At 37.4% G+C, this 23,149-nt stretch overlaps 1 protein-coding gene across 2 annotated transcripts in view; it reads right to left on the reverse strand.

Moving 5' to 3' along the window:
* The window catches only part of PDHX (pyruvate dehydrogenase complex component X), a 61,308-nt gene that overhangs the window by 22,661 nt on the left and 15,498 nt on the right, over positions 1-23,149 (reverse strand). For both annotated transcript variants that reach the window (XM_059819730.1, XM_059819729.1), the window contains exons 3-6: positions 22,190-22,290; positions 8,796-9,001; positions 6,632-6,730; positions 1,252-1,435 (exon numbers count right to left, since the gene is read on the reverse strand). In XM_059819730.1, coding sequence (XP_059675713.1) covers positions 1,252-1,435; positions 6,632-6,730; positions 8,796-9,001; positions 22,190-22,290 — 590 coding nt within the window. The remainder of the gene's footprint in view (positions 1-1,251; positions 1,436-6,631; positions 6,731-8,795; positions 9,002-22,189; positions 22,291-23,149) is intronic.

Consider the following 23,149-nt stretch of genomic DNA (forward strand, 5'->3'; position numbering starts at 1 on the left):
GCACTGTTCCATCTGCCAGACCAGCATATTGCTCAGAATATGCTTTGTTCTATTTAAATTATAATAGAATATTTGCTCAGTAAGCTACTGCTTTTTCATTTCCCTGAGTGGTTCCTTAAGACAGACTTTACTGCATATCTTTTTTTGTTATTCTTCTCTCTCCTTCCAGATATATTCAGTAATGTTTCAATGCATAAGTTTTCCCAACTTCTTCATAGAAGCAAGTCAAGTTTCAAGGAATCTCTTGACCAGTGACTAGAGAAAGCAAGAAAATAAGTGATTCTGTAAAACATTATTTTGTATACCTAATCTACAGCAGGTATACTACATACTGAGTAGTACCCAACCCACAACAAATTGCAATATGTATGTTCTGGTGCCATCAGAGAAACTTTTTTTTCTGTAATGGAAAAATATCTACATTTGAGCTTTCTGTGCTTTGTTTGGTTCTTTGTACAGTGCAAAAAAGCAGCATTTTCTGAATATTATGAATTGTAGCTACATTGTAAACTTCAGCCTGTAAAGATACTTCAAATTTCATTCTAGAGCCAGAAAGGTTTTTTCCCCCCCATTTTTCACAAAAGCTTTTCAATTTCTACTAATGTGCATTTCAGCACGGGCATTTATTCTTCAAAAAATAATTTCTGGTATTTGTAACATTTCAAATTAACATAGAAACTGTATTTAGGTGCTAGAGTTTGTGAAATTACTCTTCAAAGCAACAACTAAGCCCTTTCCTTCCTCACTTCTTGACAACTCATCGATCAACATTTACATATACTTATATTACAGGAAAGCAAACAATGAAGAACAGTAAAAATAAATTTTCATAATAAATTTCAAATTTCTCTGAGTTTGGAAATACAAACTGACATACTGATCCTGCAGGGATTGAGGAAAAGGGTGTATTGTTGATTTCCAAACTAGTGGAACCTTCTTGTTTGGGGACTGAAATAAAACTGCTGCCTCTCTGACTTTCCCCTTTCCAAGGTCTGCAACGCAAACTTTTTCATGGCATCAGTTTGCAAGTTACACAAAGTAGTGGGCAGACCATAATTCAAGAGCTCGGCAGTTTGAATTACACTGCTTTAGGATCACTCAAACATACTAAAAACTGCACACGACTGGGCTTAGCATCTGGGTGGCCTCAGTCTCCTTTGTCTCTCCAGTTCTGGAAATCTCAGATAGCTACGTAAGTAGCCAGGGCAATATTTAGCTGTAGCAATGTTGAGGACTTAGCAGAAACGTTACCAGTGCAGCAGGTTGTCCTGGTGTGGAAACTGGTGGAACTGCTGGCCTTGGATAAGCAGAAGTCACAGCTGTTGCTTGTGAAGCAGAAGGCACTGCAGTAGGCTGGGGAGGAGCTGGAGAAACCACAGGTTTCAACTCACTGGGTCTGCCCTTCTGCTTCTCTTGCAGAAGTTTGAGAGCATCCCTGGTGATTAAACACAGTGAAATGCTGACAACAAAGAACTATTTCAAAAATTCCCAAAGCATTACTATTCCATCACTTATTTTAATTAATTAGCCACTTCTGTGCATTTAAATTTCTGTTGTCAAACCAAATATTAAGAAGGTGATTATTATTAACTGATCCGAATTTTGTGTTTCTGTTGTGGTATCTTTTTAGTAAATTCACATTAACTTCTGTGAAGAAAAGGGCTTGAATATGCAGTAACAGAAAACATTTGTGTTAGAGAAGCATAACATTCATCATCATTAATTGTGAGTGTACAAGGTAATTTGTGAATTGCACAAACAATTCTTCTAAATAAGATATCAAAGAACACTTACTCAGGCTGTAAAGTCTCAAATAAAAGCTGTTTCATCTGTTATATTTGTAATCATTTGAATTGAATGTAACTAATTAGTACTCACAGAAAATTGAGTAGTACATTTATCATTCATCTCTCTGTACCATTCTGACATAAATATGCACAAACAGGCGTAGGAAATACACAACTCCATACTTCATAAGCAGTTTGAAAGACAGCACCACACTAAAGAACCAAAGCCAAAAACAGAGTAACATCTAACAGTCCCAGGTGTGGTGGAAAATCATCTATTCTAGAAGCATTCTCCCAGGGTCTTTATACTGATGTAGCTACCACCACAAAATCTCCCTCTTGTGGGCACAGTATGACGGACATAAGCAAACTGCCATCTTTAAGCTAAAATACATCTACCCTAGGTGCACTGTATTTATAAAGCAACATGCTAAAGATTAGCACCTACAAGGCTAAACAGAAAAGACTGCATTTACACCACCACTGCCAATTGCAAGGGAAATAAGCTACAGTAAAATTTCTGGTTTGCATTTGTAACTGCACCTGTACGAGCAACTTGTTAGAAGAGCTGTATCAGTCATAGATCTCCTCTTTTTATGGTCCAGATCTGATAACAAAAGTCGGTACCATATACTCTAGATAAATCTCTACCATTTCATGAAGCGATTGCCACAGCATGTGCACAAAGGTTTATGTATGCAAAGTTTTATTACATAAACTGGCAGAGGAAATTAACAATAAATGTAAAAATCAGAATACTTACCACCATACCATGGCTTCGAACCATAAGCCATAAATACTAAACAACAAAGCTATCTAATTGCATTAGATTACTGCTCAAGTGAGAGTCTATTCTTGAGTGGGGGTCAATAGTTTACGTCTTATTAAATTCTTGTAGAAAGGACAAAACCTCAGAACAACATTATGTGTTCTTAGTTCTTCCTAACAAAGTAGCACTCCAGAACCAAGAACAGAAAAGCTCTGTATGTTCTATATAATGCCTTTTACCGATTGCTGACTTGCTTCAATTTATTTTTAGCTTCAATACATACTTCAGCAAATGACATTAAAAATAAAAAAACCCTGAGCTCAGGGTGTAAATTTGTCATTATTGAAGTTGTTACTTGTTTTCCCAAATTAACATGTTAGCCAAAATTTGTTTTAAAAATAAGTGTTTAGTATTGAACATAACTACTGTATCGGGGAAAAATTAGATTTCATTGAATGAAAATCATCCCCTAGCATTATAATTTGAGGCAAAAAAAAAGTAACTGCATGACATAATGCAACTTTCCCAGTTAACGTATTAGAAGCTACCAAAAATTACTTAAGGGTTTTAACTTGGCAGTCATAAGACAGACCATCTGCTCATTATATTCCATAATACATAAAATAAAGCTATTATAGCTTCTTACATATTTTAAGGCTAAGGAAATGCTTTAAAATTACTTCCATATATTATGCAAATGAAAAAACCAGATGGTCCTACCTATCACAGCCAAGTCAAAATGCTTTAATCATTTTGGTGGCTTTTAGCGTGTTAACTGAAAAATGTATTGCCAAAATTGAGCTTATTTTTAGATTAGAAGATTCACTCAGGAATTTTTGAAACTCCTACGTGAGTGTGAGATATAAATATACATAAAATATACATATAAAATCATATTTCATATATATTTATATTTTATACATTATAAAAACATTTGTTATACACACAAAAAAATTATTCCCCCCCCCCCCAATTCCACATGATTTAACTGATTAAGAAAAATAGGTACAGCAATGTTATGACTGTCATGGGTGCAAGATTGCGAGCCTGCATATAAATAGAGTTGGAGGAGGCACCAAAGCAAATCAAATTAAACAGATTTCAGTACAAGTCAGGCAAACAGATATTTTATTAGAACTGGAAAAGGAAGGGTTGGACACATCCTTCCAACTACGCTATAAACCTCTATCAACACAGCATAGTAATAGAGAAAGATGAGAGAGAGAGGTAACAAACATGGAAGAGCAGTCTGCTCCCCAGAAAAGATACCAGAGCTTGGTAAACATTTATTAAACAAAAATGTGCCTGTTATTATTAGAAGTATGCAGATTCTGGCAACTCTGTTACACTTCAGTTTACCACTACTACAGGGTGTGTAGTCTTTCCACTTCACGTTAGCTAAAACCCAAGAATGACAATAGTAAACAGAGTATTTTGTGCTCAAAATATACTTTGTTTGAAATGGACAAGTTAGAGGTTATACACACACCTAAAAATCACTAAGGATCCAGTGGTGCAACAGGAGATGCACAGATTGACACTAGCTTCCTTTGGTGGCAGTTATTGTTACTAAATTGTCCCAATCCCCTTTCATCTGAACATCCGATTACTCAATTCATAGAGGATTTCCTGGAAGAAGGAAAAAGGTGAGCAGAGAATGTTACACATCAGAAGCTTCTATGTATCAGACTTACTGCACTATCAACATGATAGAAGGAACTCATTCCTTCATAACGGCAGCTGACAAACTGCACGTAGCATAGATCCCACGTAGCATAGATCCCACTGTAAGTCTGCACTCGACACGTACACATGAAACGACTCTCTGGAAAGCCAGCACCACATGTGTGCACTGTGCCTTACTTGCAAGCTGAAAACACAAATGCCTGAGCAGCTCTGAGATCCCAAATCACGCAAACTTAGTGACAGCTGGGAGGAAGGTACAGATGGGAAGAACACGGCCTCAGAAAAACACAGTTATTATTGGTAACTAGCCCCCCCACCTTTGAATGGTTGCATTTATAAATCACTAGATCACTAGTAAATAGGAAAAGAAAAGGGCAGAAGTAGTCTGAAACAATCAACAGTTTTAACATAGCTCTCCCAAACAGTGTCTGAGCTGATGACTAGGAACATGGTGCAATCTTTGACCGAAGTTGTGAGTTACTTTGTACTGACACATCAATTTTTAGTATTTTTTCTGAAGAAAGCAGAGGATATCGCTTAAAAATAAAAAAACTGCCACTCCATAAAACAAAAACAAGTAGGAAGAAGACAACAGTAATTCAAGCCTTGCACAGATACATAAGAGAAATGAAGTATCAGCCTACTAAGGGAGTAAGAGAAAGCTATTCAGTGAAAGCTCCTATTGCTGTTAAAAGTTTTACAGTGAATTGAATTTAAAGAGAGAAAGTTGGGGGGAAAGACTCTTGCTTGCTTACATAACTCATTATCTTTCTTTGTTTCATGTAATCTGGTGAGGAGGAGCCCTGTTCAATAAGGAAACTCAGAGTTTAAAAGTGAAAAGTCAAATTGCAACACTCCCTCAAATAATCAGTCGCTAGCCTACATGGAAAAGAGACCATGAGCCACTCGGCTATAAAGTATGGCACGTATTTTAACAGTAATCTCAAGTTACCAAAAGAAATATTTCCCTGAATACCTGCAGCAGCTCTCTACACAAATCTGCAAACATTTCATTTCAAACAGAACATAATAGCAGAGCCTGTAGGCATCTGAAAGATTAACACCATTTCAAAAGAATGGTTAAAAAAACCCCAGACAGTCTGTATCTTAAAATGACATTTCAAAGTCAAATCTTTTGTATGGCGGAAAGCAGGTTTGAAAAAAGAAGAAGATTTTGTTAGGTAATTCTCACAGCTACAGAAAAATCTTTGCTACATCTCCATGACAACTAGGGAATGTTAATTAGGTAGCTCAAAGTCCTAGAGGGTTTCCACCTGCCATAGCCTAGTAACACACCATCAATTACCATTACACTCACATAATTAACATAATATAACTCTCTCTGATAATTTGCTGTTACATAGGATATGATATCTATTCAACTCCTTATTTTATCTCAACTCAGCCAAGACCACAGGAAAAAGAGTTTTGAAAAAACAGCAGACTTCCACTCTCTGCTTCTCTGCGTTCAATTCCAATTTATATTGACCTGGTTGTCTTTGAATGGAACTAAAATTACAGCAGCTAACAAGGTCTGCGTAGGTGAATGATGGCATTTGTCAAAAGGAATAATTTTGCTGAGAACAAAAATAAGTATTCCTGCTAAAGTCCTCATCTCCAATAACATACACGCTAATGTGAAGATCACGCACCATTTCAAGGCTAAGGGCTCCAGACCTACCACATCATGTTTTTATACGCAAGTTCCTCACTCTAAGGCTTGAGTGCCAGTCATTACATCAGAATACTCAAAAAGTACAGTAAACTACTAGAAGCCTGATCATTACAAACCTGTGGTTTGTAAACAAACATTCTTTAAATCAAAGATGGGGAAAAAACCAAAAAGGGGAGAAAACCAGAGCTCTGGATTTCTTACCGTTACACTCCATTGCTCTCCCCAGCCTAATAAAAAAGGGAACATATTAAATCCTGACACACTTCATAACTGAACTGCAGTGAAATAAGCAAAAGATCTGAACTCCCCAAAGAAAAGGAGTTGAAGACAACAGGCCACTGGTATTTTATTTTGGCTCTGAATACATCTCTGAATAGCAAAATTCTTGAGATCCACAATGGTAGCTAACAGTGGTGCCACCATTAGGCTGAGCTGCAGGAAATGTGACAGCAGTACCAGGCAGCTCAGATGGGATGCAAAAGATACTTTATTTTTTTAAATGAAAGGCTTCTTACAATATTTTCTAGCCTATTCTCCATATATTCTCAACAGGATTTTCACATTTAACTAAGCCATTCCCTCATAGAAAAAAAACTGGAACAAAAAGTTGGCTTTTTAAATAAATGGGCTTTTCAAGTTCACGGAGATCGCTCTAAGTTCAAAGGAAGAAATAAGGGAATATGAGGTTGTAGCTTTAGTGAAATATCTACATACTCTTTAGTGAAGATTCCTCGAGGCCCAGAAGGCGTAATATTGCTTAGATCTAGCCCATGCGTCTCCAGAATGTTGCGAGCTGCAGGACTTAAGCGAACCCTAAAGAAATGAGGAGAAAAACTATTTAAAGAACAAGATTAATTTATTTCATTTAATGTACATCAAAACAAACTACATAATATATGCTCTATTTCAGAAACAACAGCTGGGGATGAAGACAGAGTTCTGTACAAAAGCCGTGATCCTAACACTGAAGTCGGACTGTGCTGTGCCCCTTCACCAAGCTTTAATGCATGGTTGAACTTTAAAACACAATAATGACCTTAAAGAGATCAAAATAAAGAGTGGAAAACTCATCTCCAAACTTTCCTCTTACAGCAGCGATGCAATATACTTGTGGATTCTTCTGGAAAAGGGTCATCAGTGAAGAACCAAATACATTTTTTAGGACCAGCCTGTTATCATAACATTAAAAAATGCAGTTTAGGAGCTCAAACAAGAGGGTTGCTCATCTCTAGTATTTGTTTGGCTAGGTGTAACTGCATCATTAATGCAGCTTAATTCTAATTATAACATTACTTTTGCCCTAGCTTCAATTTTATTTTATAGGATTGATTTAATGAAAAGGCTACTTTTTCGGAAAGCAAAAGCCATACAGATGTAGCTGCATAATTCAGTATCTGCTTTAGAAGACTAAATATTAAGCCCACTCAAACATTTTAATCAGCATATACCTAAGATATACTATAATACTAGTAAACCTGTACCTGCCATCTTGACCTAGATGGGCTATGCTCAATAGTAACATTTCTGCCTGGAAACAGAAACAGTGATCAACTACAAAGCACAGAACATAGCTATAGAGCACCTTAGCATGATTTGCTTTCTGAAACGAGGGAAAAAAAACAACATGTAGAGAAGAGATTTCAGAATTCTTGGATATAAAAGCAGCAACATTTTCATTACATAATAAATATTTGGTTTCAAGTGCTTCCACAAAATTTCCAATTCATTATTTCCTAAAGGATACTATATTTACACCACATTGAGTTTTAAGAACTGTCCATAATCCCTTGCCAAAAAACCCATGTCATAAATGATCGCTTGATTCCAGAGATGCTGATACATCTCTAATTAACAGTTGCAGTGAAACAGATGCACTTCTGATGTTCCTTGGTACTAAAATGCAAGACTTAATCTTTTCAAGGATCCTTCCCTTGGATCATCCTCCTATTACAGGCAACATCTGGGCAATGACCTCATTTAATTGTCTTCCACTTGCATGAGAAGAGCCTACATGCTGACAGCAAAAGTAAACATAGCAAAACAGATAGAAAAGGTAATGAGGTTTGGGGAAAAAAAAAACAAAAAACAAACCAGAAAACAAAAAAAACCCCAAACAACGAAAACCAAACAGTTTGCGTGGCACATGCTCCCAGAAGCAGTTTCCTATTCTTTTCTTTAATAGGCTGTAATTTTAGAGCTTGTGTTGTCACAATTCACTCCAAATAAAGAGTGATACCTCCAAATAAGGTACATCCTGAGACACAAACCAGTGATTTAGATTCCTGTTACCTGATAACACTTTGGGGTTAATTCACTCCCCCTCTAAGATGTTTGTAAAGCTTCAAGTACCCTAAGGGATCAAAACTAAACAAAACTAACAAAGAACATGTAAGCCCACAGTTTTGAGTTTTTTGCATTCCATTGTTATGAAAATAATAAGAAATGTTTTCTACTATCAAACAAGAGCTTGGAAGGGTTTTGGAGTGTGCCATTTGTTTGTTTATTTTTTCTCCTGAAAAAGAAATAGAAAACAAGTTATAGGTAAACTGAACATATGATGCATAAGCATTAGTGTCCATTGTATAGAAACACAACTTCTTCCTAATCTAAGCCTAGAATCCTTCATAAAGCAGTATCAGAATAAAAGCACATCCATAGAAGGTGTTCTAATAAAACTATGTTGTGCAAATTGACTTATTAGGCTTACAAGCAAACACATATTCTGGGCAGGCAAGCTGTATTACCTCACACATATTGAAACACTCTCTTAAACTAACAGCTTCATACTAGGTAAAAAGGGACAAAAGATTCTTCTTGGTTCAGTTCTAATGATCTAACTAAATAAGAGTTTGATTTAATAACAAACATAGAAACTTACTGCAGTTTTCCAGGTTGATGTTCCAGTTTAGGAGGGGCTGAAACTGAAGGACCTGCAGGAGTTGAGGTGAGCACAGGTGCTGGAGGAGCCAGAGAAGATGGATCACTACCATCAGCTGGTATTTCAACTTGCTTCCAGTCCTGTCCTTCCTCTACCAGCAGACAGATTAGTGAGCCCAAGCGTACATTTTTGCTTCCTTCTTCCACCTAAATTTAAGGCAACGAGAACATTAAATTACATATTGCGCTGTCTAGACTAGTATGACTAAAAATGGTAGATGTGAAAATTTCGGGCATTTTCTTGATGACGTGTCATTAATATATATATCCCATTTTATTCCTACTATTAATAAGATGACTCATGACTGAAATTAATTACAGTTTCTATTATAAGATGAGGAATACTAACTTATGCCCCAAAATCCCATACATCTAAAGTTAGCATTCAGACATCAAAGTAAACAAATTACAGACTACTGAGTACCTCCAAGAAAAAAGTCACGTTAGCTGCTGAAAACAAATGTGGATGCCTAATCCTTGCAAAGAGAGGCTGAAAATTTTGCTGGACACATTGAGCAGATGTACTTTGAGGTATCTACCCTGTATCTAGCGGTGTTACTTTTTAAAACACAAGCTTGTAAATTCAGAAGCTAAGGGAACAAACAGAGACCAAACCCCCACAACAACAACAGTGCCCCATTACTTCTTTTTGAAAAAAATAACATTTGCTTTCCACCAACTTCCACCTCTAAAGTTTGTCTATTCTAACGTAACTGGTGCAAATAACAAGCCTGTCCACCAAGAAAGAGATAGCACTTAATGTGGTACGTAAATCACTGTTTCAAAGAACATCTGAACAGAAATCTTACAGAAAGATAAATACAATCTAATCTAATCTAAATATAACCTAATTAGATTGGATGAGGCCAATCTATTCTAGATGTTCCTTTTAAAAGAACAAGATATCTGTATCACAGTCAAAATATCTCTTTGATGCTTTGGCAGATAAAGGCACGGCAGTCGTGTTAACCTCACAACCTAACGAAGGGCCCTTCCTACCGTCTCTGAAATGGCTGCAGAAGTACAACTTTTCAGGTTCTCAAAAGCTTTAACATTTCCAGGGCATCAGGCCACACGTAAAGATAGCCCTTTAGGACCACAGGTAGTCAAATCCAACTTAAGACCATACCAGCCCCAATAGAGTTGATTTCCCAACAAAGGAAAAGGACATTATACTTCCACCATAAAGCTACATTGCACATACACTTGCCTCAAATGGAGCTGGTACTTGTATCTGCAATGCTGCCATTTTACCCAAGAAAATGCAAATCGCTACCATGTAAAAAGCCCAAAAACAGACACACAAAACAAAAATATACACAGTATCAGGCGTCACACTGTTCTTCCTACTTTAATTGGGTTTTCTAGGCACTTAAAGACTAATAAAGAAAACAGAATGTTGTAAAGACTGTACTAGGCAGATGCAAATACTAGAAAGTTATTACTCAGATAGATTGTTGTCTGCACACTGTTAACTCCATGGACAGACTGTATCGGATCTCACAGGATTACCCAGCTCTCTCGCTAGAAGGACCAACACTAGACCTAAGAAGGAACAGCAAAGGCAATTTGTTCTCACTGTGTTCTGATAAAACATCTCACCTTTACAGTTTTGTCAGTTTGCTTATTTTCCCCCATGAACACTAGGTAAATTCTAGTGTAATACTTCTATTGTATCAGAAACAGTGTGGCCAGCAGGAGGAGGGAGGGGATCGTGCCCCTGTACTCGGCACTGGTGAGGCCGCACCTCGAATGCTGTGTTCAGTTTTGGGCCCCTCACTCCAAGAAAGACATTGAGGTGCTGGAGCGTGTCCAGAGAAGGGCGACGGAGCTGGTGAGGGGTCTGGAGCACAAGTCTGATGAGGAGCGGCTGAGGGAGCTGGGGGTGTTCAGTCTGGAGAAGAGGAGGCTGAGGGGAGACCTCATCGCTCTCCCCAACTGCCTGAAAGGGGGTTGTGGTGAGGTGGGTGTTGGCCTCTTCTCCCAAGTGACAAGTGAATAGGACAAGAGGAAATGGCCTCAAGTTGCACCAGGGGATGTTCAGGCTGGATATTAGGAAAAATTTCTTTCCTGAGAGAGCAGTGAAGCATTGGAAGAGGCTGCCCAGGGAGGTGGTGGAGTCACCGTCACTGGAGGTGTTCAAGGACCGTGTGGACGTGGCACTGCGGGACATGTTTTAATGGGCATGGTGGTGTTAGTTGATGGTTGGACTTGATGATCTTACAGGTCTTTTCCAACTGTAGTGATTCTGTGATTCTTTAAGAGTATTTATTACATGAAGAATTTATTTAAGACTTAGTTCAGTATTTCTTGTTCTGATCTCTTGATGCATTCTTCTCCATTAATATTCTGAAAAGCTTCATTTGAGGGAAGAAAGTCTGAAGAGTCCATCAAGACTTGATCATAGTTTATTTTTATTGAGATGACTTTAAAGTACTTGGGGATGACAGAAGCCAGCCAAAAGTCCTGAACTGATTTGTCTAAGGCTGAAAGATCCTATCACAGAAAGACCCACTGATAAACAGATTTGTAAAACGATGTATAATTACAATGTTACTACCACTCATAATCAAGTAAAACAGCATCTTGAAGCCAGTACAAAGACAACCTACCTAACCTAGTCACCAAAACAAAAACTGGGAAAAAGAGAAGAAAACAAAGCTATAAACATATAAAACACTGAAGTTACGCACTCTAATTTTACAGCATTATCATACTTAGCACTGAACAAGGTATTTAGAAAAACTATGCTTATCAGCATAATACTCAGATGTTTGATCCATGCTAATGATGATGCAAAACAGGTACGTCCCCCAAGTTCAAAATACTCCCTGTAACATATTAATACACAGCGGTTAACATTTTTTTTTTCCACAATAAGTATATACTGAATTTTTTGGCATATCGTTTCTTCCCTTTACAAAGGCTTGCACATACAACAGAGAACACTTTCACTTTTATAAGCAGTCTGCATACTGTAAATGAATAGACCAAGAAGCACTGCTTGTGGTGTCAAAGTCCTCACCACAGTTTTGGTGTCAGAGTGCTTTAATGGTGCTGTGATAACACATGCAGAAATCCAACAGGGATGGTTGAGCCTTCAGAAACATAACAGAATCACAGAATCACTACACTTATACTAGTTAGGCTTTGTTTATAACCCAGCATTATATGAGCATTCAAAGCCATCAATGCTGTCAACTCTCCCTCTTCAGAGCAAGCCAAATGTGTTCTTTCTCATGTTCACCACTCCAAGACAGTACATGAAAACTCCAGCATTCCTTATTTTCCAATACAAGTTTCCAGCCCAGATGACTGCAGAGTTTATACTTTTTAAAAGTGTACACATGTATTTTTTTAAAAACATGTTTTTAAACACACAGCTTGGCAGCTCAGAACTAGAATAGACAAAGAAAAACTTACTATTTTGCTTAATTTTTCATCTCCTGGATTTTTGAGTCACTTCTACATTTTCATAATTCACAATACCAGAAAACCTCTCTGCATAAATCTCAACGAACCCCAGAATCTCAGATGTAGAAAGAGCTGAAATAAGTAGCTTCACAATACTTCTGTCACTGTGGAATAATTGCTGGCGGTAACAGGAATTAAATTTATATTCGCATTCGCATTTTAAGGAAAGGTACAGCATTGAAGAAATCTTCAGGGTGGAGTGTGGCGGATATGCAAGGGATCTGTCCCACAGCAGGACCCTAGGCAAACTTAGATGTTGGCAACACCAGGGGAGCTTGGTGTGCTGACTCTGAGAGAAACTGTACGGAGGGTGGAGCGGAGTAAAGACACCGTGGCCAGGCTCTGTGATAAGACGGGAACTGGAAGGTGCTATGGAACTGACAAGCTGCATATTTCCTACCCTGAGCCAACAGTCTGTCATTTTTTGACAAAATACTAGCCTTTGAGTGAACTTTACTTATTATAAACTCATTATAATACCAAAAAACACACCTCCATCCCAAAGCTACCCACCTCCAAGGCGCGACCACCCCTCACTGAGCTTGTGCTCTGGATTTTTCTTAGTCTATACCTTTAAAAGCAAAATGAGAAACTTTTACACCAATTACAATAGAGGTATGTATGACTAGAGTCACTCAAGCTCCACCTGTAAGGACAGATAATATAAAAATGGCTTAAGAGAGGGGAAGATACTGTCGCAGACCACCTCTGACACCTGGGATCAGTTGACAGGCTGAGCCTCTCTTCCCCCCCGCAGGGACGCCTTTGGGTAAGATTCGAACACTTGGATATACTGAGTGCTTCCCCAGGAAACTTAGAAAACTCTACAGTTACTTTATAACTTAATGCGTTTGTAGCCAGGCTATATTACCCACATTCTTGGTATTTGCATATGCTTTGCAGGCAGTAGTTCTATCACCAGCAATCCAAAAGAACTTGTGTATCTGTTGCTTCAATAAACTGCACTATTTGTTAATCTAGCCATGAGAGTTCTCACTGAACGCCACCAAATCCCTTAAGTGTGGCCGTGCTAGTTCATGGAACACGACTAGACTGAAAGTGTACGGTGTTATGAGTGTATGTGTAATTGTGAGAGTTCAATACATTAAACGTAACCGGACTTGTAACACCGAGAATTGGGCATCACTCAGAATCGAAGCCCAGCTGCCCCCAGCCCCTCTGATATCCGAGGACAAGCTGGAATGCAAGGGGGGTTATTTTCTGCCAAATTGCCTTGCCCTCTAATGCAACAATTACTGTGTGTACACGTAGCCAAGAAGAGTCAAAAAGATCCTAACTTTGCTGACAAACCTACAAAGCACAGGTGAGCCATGACAGGGAGAGAAAATTGGAGGAGATTAAGTGCACAGAGTAAAGTCGCCTCAGAGCTGTTGTCACTGCAGCACAGTGCTTTAGTCACTAACACACATATGCCGAAGTAAATGTTTACTTCCCACGCTGGGAAGAAAGGTGGCTGGAGCTTACGCTGGCTCACTCTGCAGTGGAAGTTTTCTACAAAGTAGTTTCAGTTCATACCATTTCTCATTTAGGTCATGAATGAGCAAATGGTAATGGATATTAAATCCAGTTCTTAAACATTCATCATCTGGTTTTGGTCCAAATTGAACTAATAAGTATTTTAGGCAAAAAAGTCAGTGTTAATTTCAGAAGCAACTCTACTGAAAGAATAATCACCATTCTGAAATTACCCTTCTAATACTTTCATTCAGTCATTTAAACTTTACTGCATTTTACACTGAATGAGGTGTGATTATTAAATGACCTATTCAGACAGAAAAGGAATATATGCATGAGTATCTATTTTACTGTTAGCCTGCTCTTTCTTAAACCATACATACTTTCATTATACAGTCCAGAAAAAACAAGAAGGGTTACAGAAGTTGAATTCATTTAATCTAACGAACCTTCTACCTTTAAAGGTAAAAACCAAAGTGCTAGGCAGATAGTGTGTTTATTTGACTCAGTTTTCCATACTGAACTCAGTCAAGATGGTGCAGAATTATAGTTGACATCAAAGAACATAAAATTGTTGCCTCATTCTTTCAGGAAGCAAGTAAACTTCAGCCAGACGCTGATAACTCAGATGCATCAAACATTCTTAATTTCCCATCAACCACATCACATCTGAAACTTCTGAGAGGCTGTTGGACAGACAGTCTTTTCAGTAAGAAAACATCTCCCCATCCACAAACCTGAGACAGCTTCATGTTATAAACCTTCCACAAATGTCTACTGAACACCCAATATAGTGCAGAAATATCCACAGGATACTGCAGAAAGACTCCTAAGGATCCTACTTGAGCTAGGAAAAAAAACAATCAGAAAATTTCTGATCTTATTGCTCGCCTATTATTTCAGTTTCCAAAACATCAGGTTTCTTCTGTACATTTTAGGAGACTGGAATAAAAGCCTATTTGTGTATCTTTTCTGTACTCTAATACTTAAGACCACCATTTCTAGATTCCAAAAAGGGGGATTAAAGGAATCCATTAAAGATTAGGTTTGCATAATGACCTGTTCATGTTACTCCAATAAAGCTGCCTCTCTTCCCTTAATCTGAAAGTCATTGTATGTATTTTCCACCTCCTGGCATCTCCTTCTCAGACTGGGCTTTTGGCGTATGATTGTTATTAGATGATATGGATATCTTGGCTAAGGCTGAGTGTCACTGCTCTGTGATACTGATATCACATAGTTGCTGGAGCGCTGGCATTTGATTTATCAAACAACGTGCCACAACAGCAATACACACAAAGAAATTTTGGGATTTGGAATGCATTCGGAATACAAGACAGGAAACAGGAAAAAACATAGCTTCTGAAACACTAGTACTACTTGTAGTCAACATGAATTACTAGTAAAGAAACTTGAAAAATCAATAATGGAGTCTGCTACTCTTTTCTTAATGTCTCTCTGGGAATCATTCTTTAATACTTTTGACAGAGACAATCCCCGTATCTCCTCTTCACATAAACTAACCAAGTTTTAAATGCAGAATAGGTACTTCATATTAAGAAAAAAATGAAGAGATTGCACCAGTTTTTGTCAAGGCTATTAGATGCAAAATAATTTTCAGAAACGTTCAAAACTGAAGAGGAGAGAATTAAAAATAGTGAAAGCATTACTAACCCAGCAATTATTAAAATAACTATATGGAGACTAAGAACGTATTTAAAAATATGCCTGATGTGAGATTTTGTCCTGAGATAGCAGAGTAGATTCTCTGAAACTTATTAGATGCTGTGCTGGTTTTGGCTGGGGTAGAGTTAATTTTCTTCATAGTAGCTAGTATGGGGCTGTGTTTTGGATTTGTGATGAAAACACTATTGACAGCACAGGGATGTTTTAGTTCTTGTTGAGTAGGGCTCACACAGAGTCAAGGCCTTTTCTGCTTCTCGCACCACCCCACCAGTGAGTAGCCTGGGGGTGCACAAGGAGTTGGGAGGGGACACAGCCGGGACAGCTGACCACAACTGACCAAAGGGATATACCATACCATATGATGCCATGCTCAGCTATATAAAGCTGGGGGAAGAAGAAGGAAGAGGGGGGACATTCGGAGTAATGGCATTTGTCTTCCCAAGTACCCATTACGCGTGATGGAGCCCTGCTTTCCTGCAGATAGCTGAACACCTGCCTGCCCATGGGAAGTAGTGAATCAATTCCTTGCTTTGCTTTGCTTGCCTGCACGGCTTTTGCTTTACCTGTTAAACTGTCTTTATCTCAACCCACGAGTTTTCTCACTTTTACTCTTCCAATTCTCTCCCCCATCCCACATTGGGGGGGAGGTGAGCGAGCGGCTGTGTGGTGCTTAGTTGCCAGCTGGGGTTAAACCACGACAGATGCGTTGCTCCATAGTTGAACACTAAATCTCAGAAGTTTCAAAGTGCTACAAGAAAACGGAACATCTGGGAAAAATTACTATTTAGCAATGTAAATTAAAAGAAAGAAAAGATTTACAAAACATACTAGTTTATATAAACTAGCGTTTAAAATGTAAGTTATCCTGTCAAAATTAAATGCTAATGACGATTTCTCGTAAGCCCTGACAGACTTCGCTTGCAGCTGAGTTCCATCTTACATCGCCTCTCCTCCCCACCCAGCCCCCCACCTATTTTGATGCTTTCATTTTTGCAAAGGATGTTCCCTTTGCTTCTACAAAAAAAGGACAATACTAAACAGACCATCACTTCTTAAATGCTGCCACACAGGAAACGACTCTCCCTTCTTTTGCAAAGGGTAACTACGCACATACATGCTGTTGTAAGAAAATGCAACTGTAGCAGAGATAGGCAACTTAATATACCAACACAAATAACTTTTGGAATAGCAGCAGCAACCTGACTCACTGGGCGTAAGGTAGAATCTTCTCTTGCACACTCATGGCTCCAGGAACTAGTTTGTACCTATGCCCATTCTGTTTTTTCCTAAGTAGCTAGACTGCAACTAATACCAGTATGCCTACATATAATTGTGTGATCCACACCTCTTGTGTGGATATTCCCTAGATGAGACCTCCCTCACCAAATTACATAATATTTACTATAAAAATTTGCCTTCGACTGCACTTTCCTTCAGAGTGCAATCTTAGTTCGTAATGACTGTAGGACTGTTAATAGAATAACACTGTTTTAGTTAAGCAGAAAAGGCTCCAAGATTACACAGGATTACTAGCTAAACATGAGTCAATAAAGACACTGCTACAAGAAAGGAAGGGTGAGAGAAGCATAGCATATTTCATTTGGGAAATGTTCCATTAAATACTCAAAGTATTTCACTCTATAAAGTCCTGATGAGGCTTTAGATAGAATATTTAATCCAGTTTAGAGCACCATACTTCAAAGACAAATTGTTAAAGAGAGCTTGAAGGATTAAACAGAACAAAAGCAAATTTTGAAAACAATCCTTTGGAGGTTGAAGAACTTTAGCTTTTTCAAACTTGCAAAAGACAATACCTTGGAGAGATATGTTTAGAGTCTTCCACTACATAACTGATTGTGATAAATGGAAGAGTTATCAGCTGCAATTTGTGGCCACTGCATCAAGAGAGTAAGACAGACAGTTGCACAATGATTTCTTTTTGATGACTGAGAAAATATTTTTTCTAAATACAAATACAGAATGATGTCATAGCATGTAAAGAGCCTCTGCCAGCAAATGATCTAGGTAAATTTGAGCTGCTGTCAGTACAGGTCGCTGCTGTAATCAATGACTTGACCTCTTCTAACCTACTTATCTATAGCTCCTTAACTCTGCACCTTATACTGCCAAATTTCACCCCTTTTTAACCATTCTGATCCCACTCTGATCTTCTGTATTCTCTTCCAGGTTTTTGCAGTTAACTAATTAAGTCAATATCCACCCTTTTTAGAACTACAAATATAGCTAAGTGCTAAGACCAAAAACTGCAATATCTTCCGGGGAAATTTTACTAGCAATACTTGTGGTCACAACAAAATTTAATAACTACAGCCTTCAGAAACAGCGTAAGAGTTCTGTGGAAAGCCACACACCCCCCAATTTTTAATTCTTCTGCTCACTTTTTAGCTAAACTTAATTTGATTGCGAGATGTTTGTATTAAACGCAGTGAAACAATGAAACATAGCAAACATCAAGGAAACAGACATTTAAATTTCATGCCTATTTCATTTTTCAGATGATAGAATCTCTTCATAAATCCTTTTCAATTTTGACTGAATGCCATTAAGCTTTAAATAGTCTGATTATTAACAAGTGCATGTATATAAAGCAACGTTTGCAGGGCAGCATCTGATACACTTTGTTTAGTGTGGAACTACAAAAAGTCGCGTCTTTTAGATAGAGTACAACAGCTCCATGGAGTTGTAAAGATAAGCATTCATGCTCAGAAGCATGACTGAAATAGTGGCTATCATCTCCACAAAGGGATTCAGAGTACTGAGTAGAATTAGAAAAGTTTCAGACTTCTTATCTGTTGATCAATAAATAACTATATGATCACATGGAGCTAAAATGGGTAGAGAACAACTTTTTTTCCAGAAGAAGGGACTAGTTGAAATCTTAATTTAATCTTCAAGAAATCGTTGCTTTGTGCTTACACAACTTTGCATACTAAAACTAGAAATACTCTTAACTTTATTTCACCCTAAACACATTGGAATTCCTATTATTTCTTCCTGCACTTCAAACGCATTGCAGTCTGCAAAATACTTCTAATCTGATATTTGACCCCTATACGTTAGGAAGGGGAAAGATTCTATAGCTTAAAAGGAATCTCACATTTAATTTTGAAATCTTATTTTCCAATTATCAACAGATTCTGAAAAACTGTTTTAAGAAAACACTAACAAAACTGGTACACAGATTATGAGCTAATAACCCCTTAAGCAGATCACGCAAAACAAAAATAACCATTTTAAGAGTATTACCCTTCATATTACCAGTTTAAAATGGTAAAAATATTTCTACCATAGAACATAAAGGATCTCAGTGAAGAGAAGAAAAGTCAATGAAGAAGTGTCTCCCTAGTTCACTTTAATGAGCATTCAGTTAATGAAAATCTATATAGTAAATTCAGTTTTATTTATAGCTCCATAAAAATTACTTTTGTCAATTAAAGTTTCAAATTAAAGTCTGGATCTCTCAGTCAGGACTTACTGTTGATGCAAGAGGGGGGTCTTTTTTTGGTCCTTTCTTTTTTTTCTACCCTTCTTCCTATCACAAAAAGGATTTTGTCCAACACAGCTTTTCACTGGGGTCTTGGACTGTTCTCCTAGTGGAGAATTCTGTAACTGCAGTATCTTCACCCTAAACCACCATCTCTGTCCAGCCAAGACCTTTCCCCTTCAAGTTCATTCCACTCATCTTGTCACATTTTACTTCTCAATCTCTAGACTCCCTTCTCTCCCAACATACCAATTCGAACTAAACATTTTGACGAAGGGTTTTGTAATCTATTACACATATGGAAAAAACAGTTTCTCATAGGTTTTTTATTTATTTTATTCAAAGTTCTTCCAATTCATCCTATTGTTTAATTATTGTGGAAAGAGCGAAGAAACAGCTGCAATACTCCACCAGCATGGAAAGGAGACTGTTCTGAAAATTTCAAGACGTGAGGAGTTTGGGAGAGAAAACCATAAGAAATGAAGAAACAAAACTTTAGTCCTCTTAAGCAAACCCCAAGGATGGAGTCTTGTGAGGGTAAGGAGCACAGACTATAATTTACATGTGCTCTTTTCTTTCAAATGAGTTATAGGCTAGCCTATAAGCACCATGAAAATTTGGAAAACGTGGTTTGCAACAAAAAGCATGTTACATCTTTATTAATTATTTCCACACACAAGAACAGCAGAAGACCATTATTGTGTCGCTGGAAATTCAAACAGTCAATCAGCACAATTTCTGTATATGTGTCATTTAGTCTTTAGTAACATGCTCACTTGTATTTCTTCCATTTTCTATGAAGCTATATCAAGACTGTACAAAGAGATGGAGTTTCATCTCTAGGACATTCCTGCTTCATCATTTTTTGCAGCCTTTCATTTATGGTTGGTTTCTTTTTTTCTTATATAAAAGATATATAGGGAATGAGACAAAGAACTGAAAGGTTAAGTATCAAAGACAACTGAATCTTGTCCTGGAGAACTGAAATGTAGTCCTTTCTGTTACCAAGTTCCCACACAATACAGAGGCAAGTCCTTTAAAAACAGACTTTTCATATGAACGTTAATGGCACATTCTTTGTATCTTAAATGCAGGAGTTGAAACTCTGAAAACTTGCCGTTGAAGCTACAACAGTAGCTAAATATGAAGCCCAACTAAGACAAAAGCACTCTACATTCACTATAAGAGTACGGTGGTAAGAATGCGGCACCCCACAGCTGCATAGCCATGCGTCCCCTCTGCACTAAATCATGCTGGGCTGCACCTAAGTGAAGGCAAGCATCCATGCCTGCTGCACCGTGTTCACTTCACGCCAGGTTCAAGAGCACTTTGTAGATGCAATTGGTTGGCCAAGCAAATGAGTGGTGTGCAACGGTAACGAGCCACAGAAAGGCAAACACTACAGTGCTGGAAACCCAAGTTATTAAGGAATGCTTCAAGACACAAAGGATCCTTTGACAGAAGGAATACAAGCTAAATTGGTAGTCCTAGAAAAACCAAACCTGACACACTGTGTACCAAGACAGCCAAAGTGTGTGTCAAACACTCTTAAAGACAAAATAACAGTACAAATATTCATTTTATCATGTCTACCACCAAAAAAGCTAAGAAGCTGCACAGTGACTCAAGTAGATTTCTGCAGTATCCTGAAGTTCGAACATGACAAAGTGTTTCATAACTTTTCTTGGAGACACCAGCTCATAGGTAGCACATCTAAGTGGCGTAAGAAGCTCTTTACATATCAGTATACGCATTAAATGCAGAAATATTATGCTGCAGAACCTTGCTTCCCCATTTAGATACCTATTTGACTGCTCAACTAGATTTTCTACCATTGTAATTGAGCAAGTTGTTTTATCTTAACCAAACTACAAATTAATTGCAAAATCGTATTTAAGATTATCCATGTTTATCTACCCAATTTCTAAAAGAGAAAAAGAAAATATACCAGTGTTCTTGTTGGAAGTGCTAGAGGCTAGCTGACAGTTTAAGCCTTCACAGGATAAATAAGAGAACTCCACAGATTTAGATATTGTTTGGGAAAAATTTAGAAAGAGTGGTGAATATTGAAAGGGAAGGAAAATCCTTTCCCTGACTTTATACACAATTAATAACAACTTTCATTCCCCTCCCTAAAGATAAGAAACTCTAAAATACATTTCCTATTATACATATTTAACGGACAAGAAAAATATAATCTCCCTTAATTTTTAAATATCATATATAAGCTTTCAGAAAACGCAATATTTACTTTTACACAGAAGCAGCAATAGAAGGCCTCAGAATTATAGTCCCACTCTTCTAAATTCTGATGAGAATTAACATCAACATTTGAAATAAGAAACATTTTTCAAAAATGTTAGAAAAGAGCAGGAGGAGAAAGGAAAAGATACAGAATTTGACTTGTGTTTTTATAATATAGTATGTAAAGAATAGCAAAGGACTTGCAAGCAGACCTTAAGCAATGCAGGGTTAGAACCAAGTCCTTCATCCTGATCTCTGCAGTCCAGTTGTTATTGCTTCCACCTTGGTACCAAACAGGATTTAGAGCCAAACATAAACAAGGAACCCAAACAAACTGAGCATTATCTCTGTTATATACGCACATACACACAAATACTCCAAAATTATGTTCAGAGAACTTTACATTCATCCCAGTTCTCATTCTTTATATTAAGCCTAATCAATCTAGTTTTAAGAATATGAGAAATTAATAATTCTAAGAATTGTCCTCTGGGTCAGCCCGTCTTGTATAATGTTCCATCTTCAATGGTCAGCACAAGATAATCTAGCACGAAGATCACAAATCCTGGGTAAAGTACCATCCAAATTTCCATATTCTGACTGACTGATTGTAACTCGTTTTTCGGTAACTCAGAGTAAGAGATGGTGCGAACTGCAATATTTCATGGACATAACTGACAAGGTGCAAAATGTACAAAAACAACATAATTAAATCAGGTTAACTGAAAATCCATTAAACATATATAGAATCGTGTACCATGTACCAGTAGTCTGGTACGTGTATGAAATAAATAGAACTATTATTTCTCACTAGCAATGCAAGTAAATGCATTATTCTGAAAGCTAAGCAGAAGGAAATTTAACTATCTGAACTGGTTTTTGAGGCAGTATGATAAACGACAGTCTGAAGAGAAGTTGTATCATCCTACTCAGAAAGGCAGAATCCCTACCATTATTTTAGCCAATATGCCATCGTCACTTGATTCCATGGTAATCACTGCTTTGTCTGTTTCAATTTCACACAATGCATCTCCAGCATTCACTGTTTCACCTGCAAAATATAACAGAATTTAAGAATACTTAGCCTGAACTCTCTTTCAGATCTATTTAATCATGGAAGATAGATATTTGTCCACATAATACAGCCATTTCACATTCTTTAGTATATTCTATAGCTAGTGGATCCCCCATCGTTATTGATCATATTGTATCTTTCATTTCCAAATAAAAACAGTAAGATTCAGAGACACAAACTGCTGCAGCACAACATTACTGTATTCCAAACACTGATGTTTACAGTAGGTTTTCCATGAGGAAGTACACACACAATGAAATTTATTTCCACAACACCATCACTCAGTAAGACTGCCTTGAATAAAATCCTGAGCCTTCCATATTCATTGCTAGCCATAATTCAAAGCAAGCTATTTAAAACTGTAATTTTTTAAGACAATGGTCACAGGCAACAACACCTTTAACTAAGTATCACAGGTCTAGTTTGTATCTACACTATTAAAGATAGTAAAATAAAAACCTCAGGAACTTTAATACCTTTGGAAAGCAAGTCTGCAAGCTTGTTTCCTCCATCTCCTATATAGTTAAAAAAAGATCTTTTAGAAACATACTTACTTTGTGAAATAAAAATATGCACAAGTGTTAGAAATTGCTTTCGCTACATTACACAAACCTATGATTAATTCTGAAGTATACTCTTCCTCTGCTTTTGAAGAATATCTGTATCTGCTAGCTCATGATAAAGATATTACAGGTCTGGATCCTTTCAACAGATCAATACTGCCTAGATGATCAAAATTAAAATTACATTGAAAAACTTTGAGGTAGTTAATGTTTTGGCCTCCAACAAAATATGAGAACCTTTGCCTTACAGAGCACTGAAAAATAGGGACAAT

This window comes from Gavia stellata, chromosome 7, assembly GCF_030936135.1.
Source record: "Gavia stellata isolate bGavSte3 chromosome 7, bGavSte3.hap2, whole genome shotgun sequence".
Taxonomy (NCBI): Eukaryota; Metazoa; Chordata; class Aves; order Gaviiformes; family Gaviidae; genus Gavia; species Gavia stellata.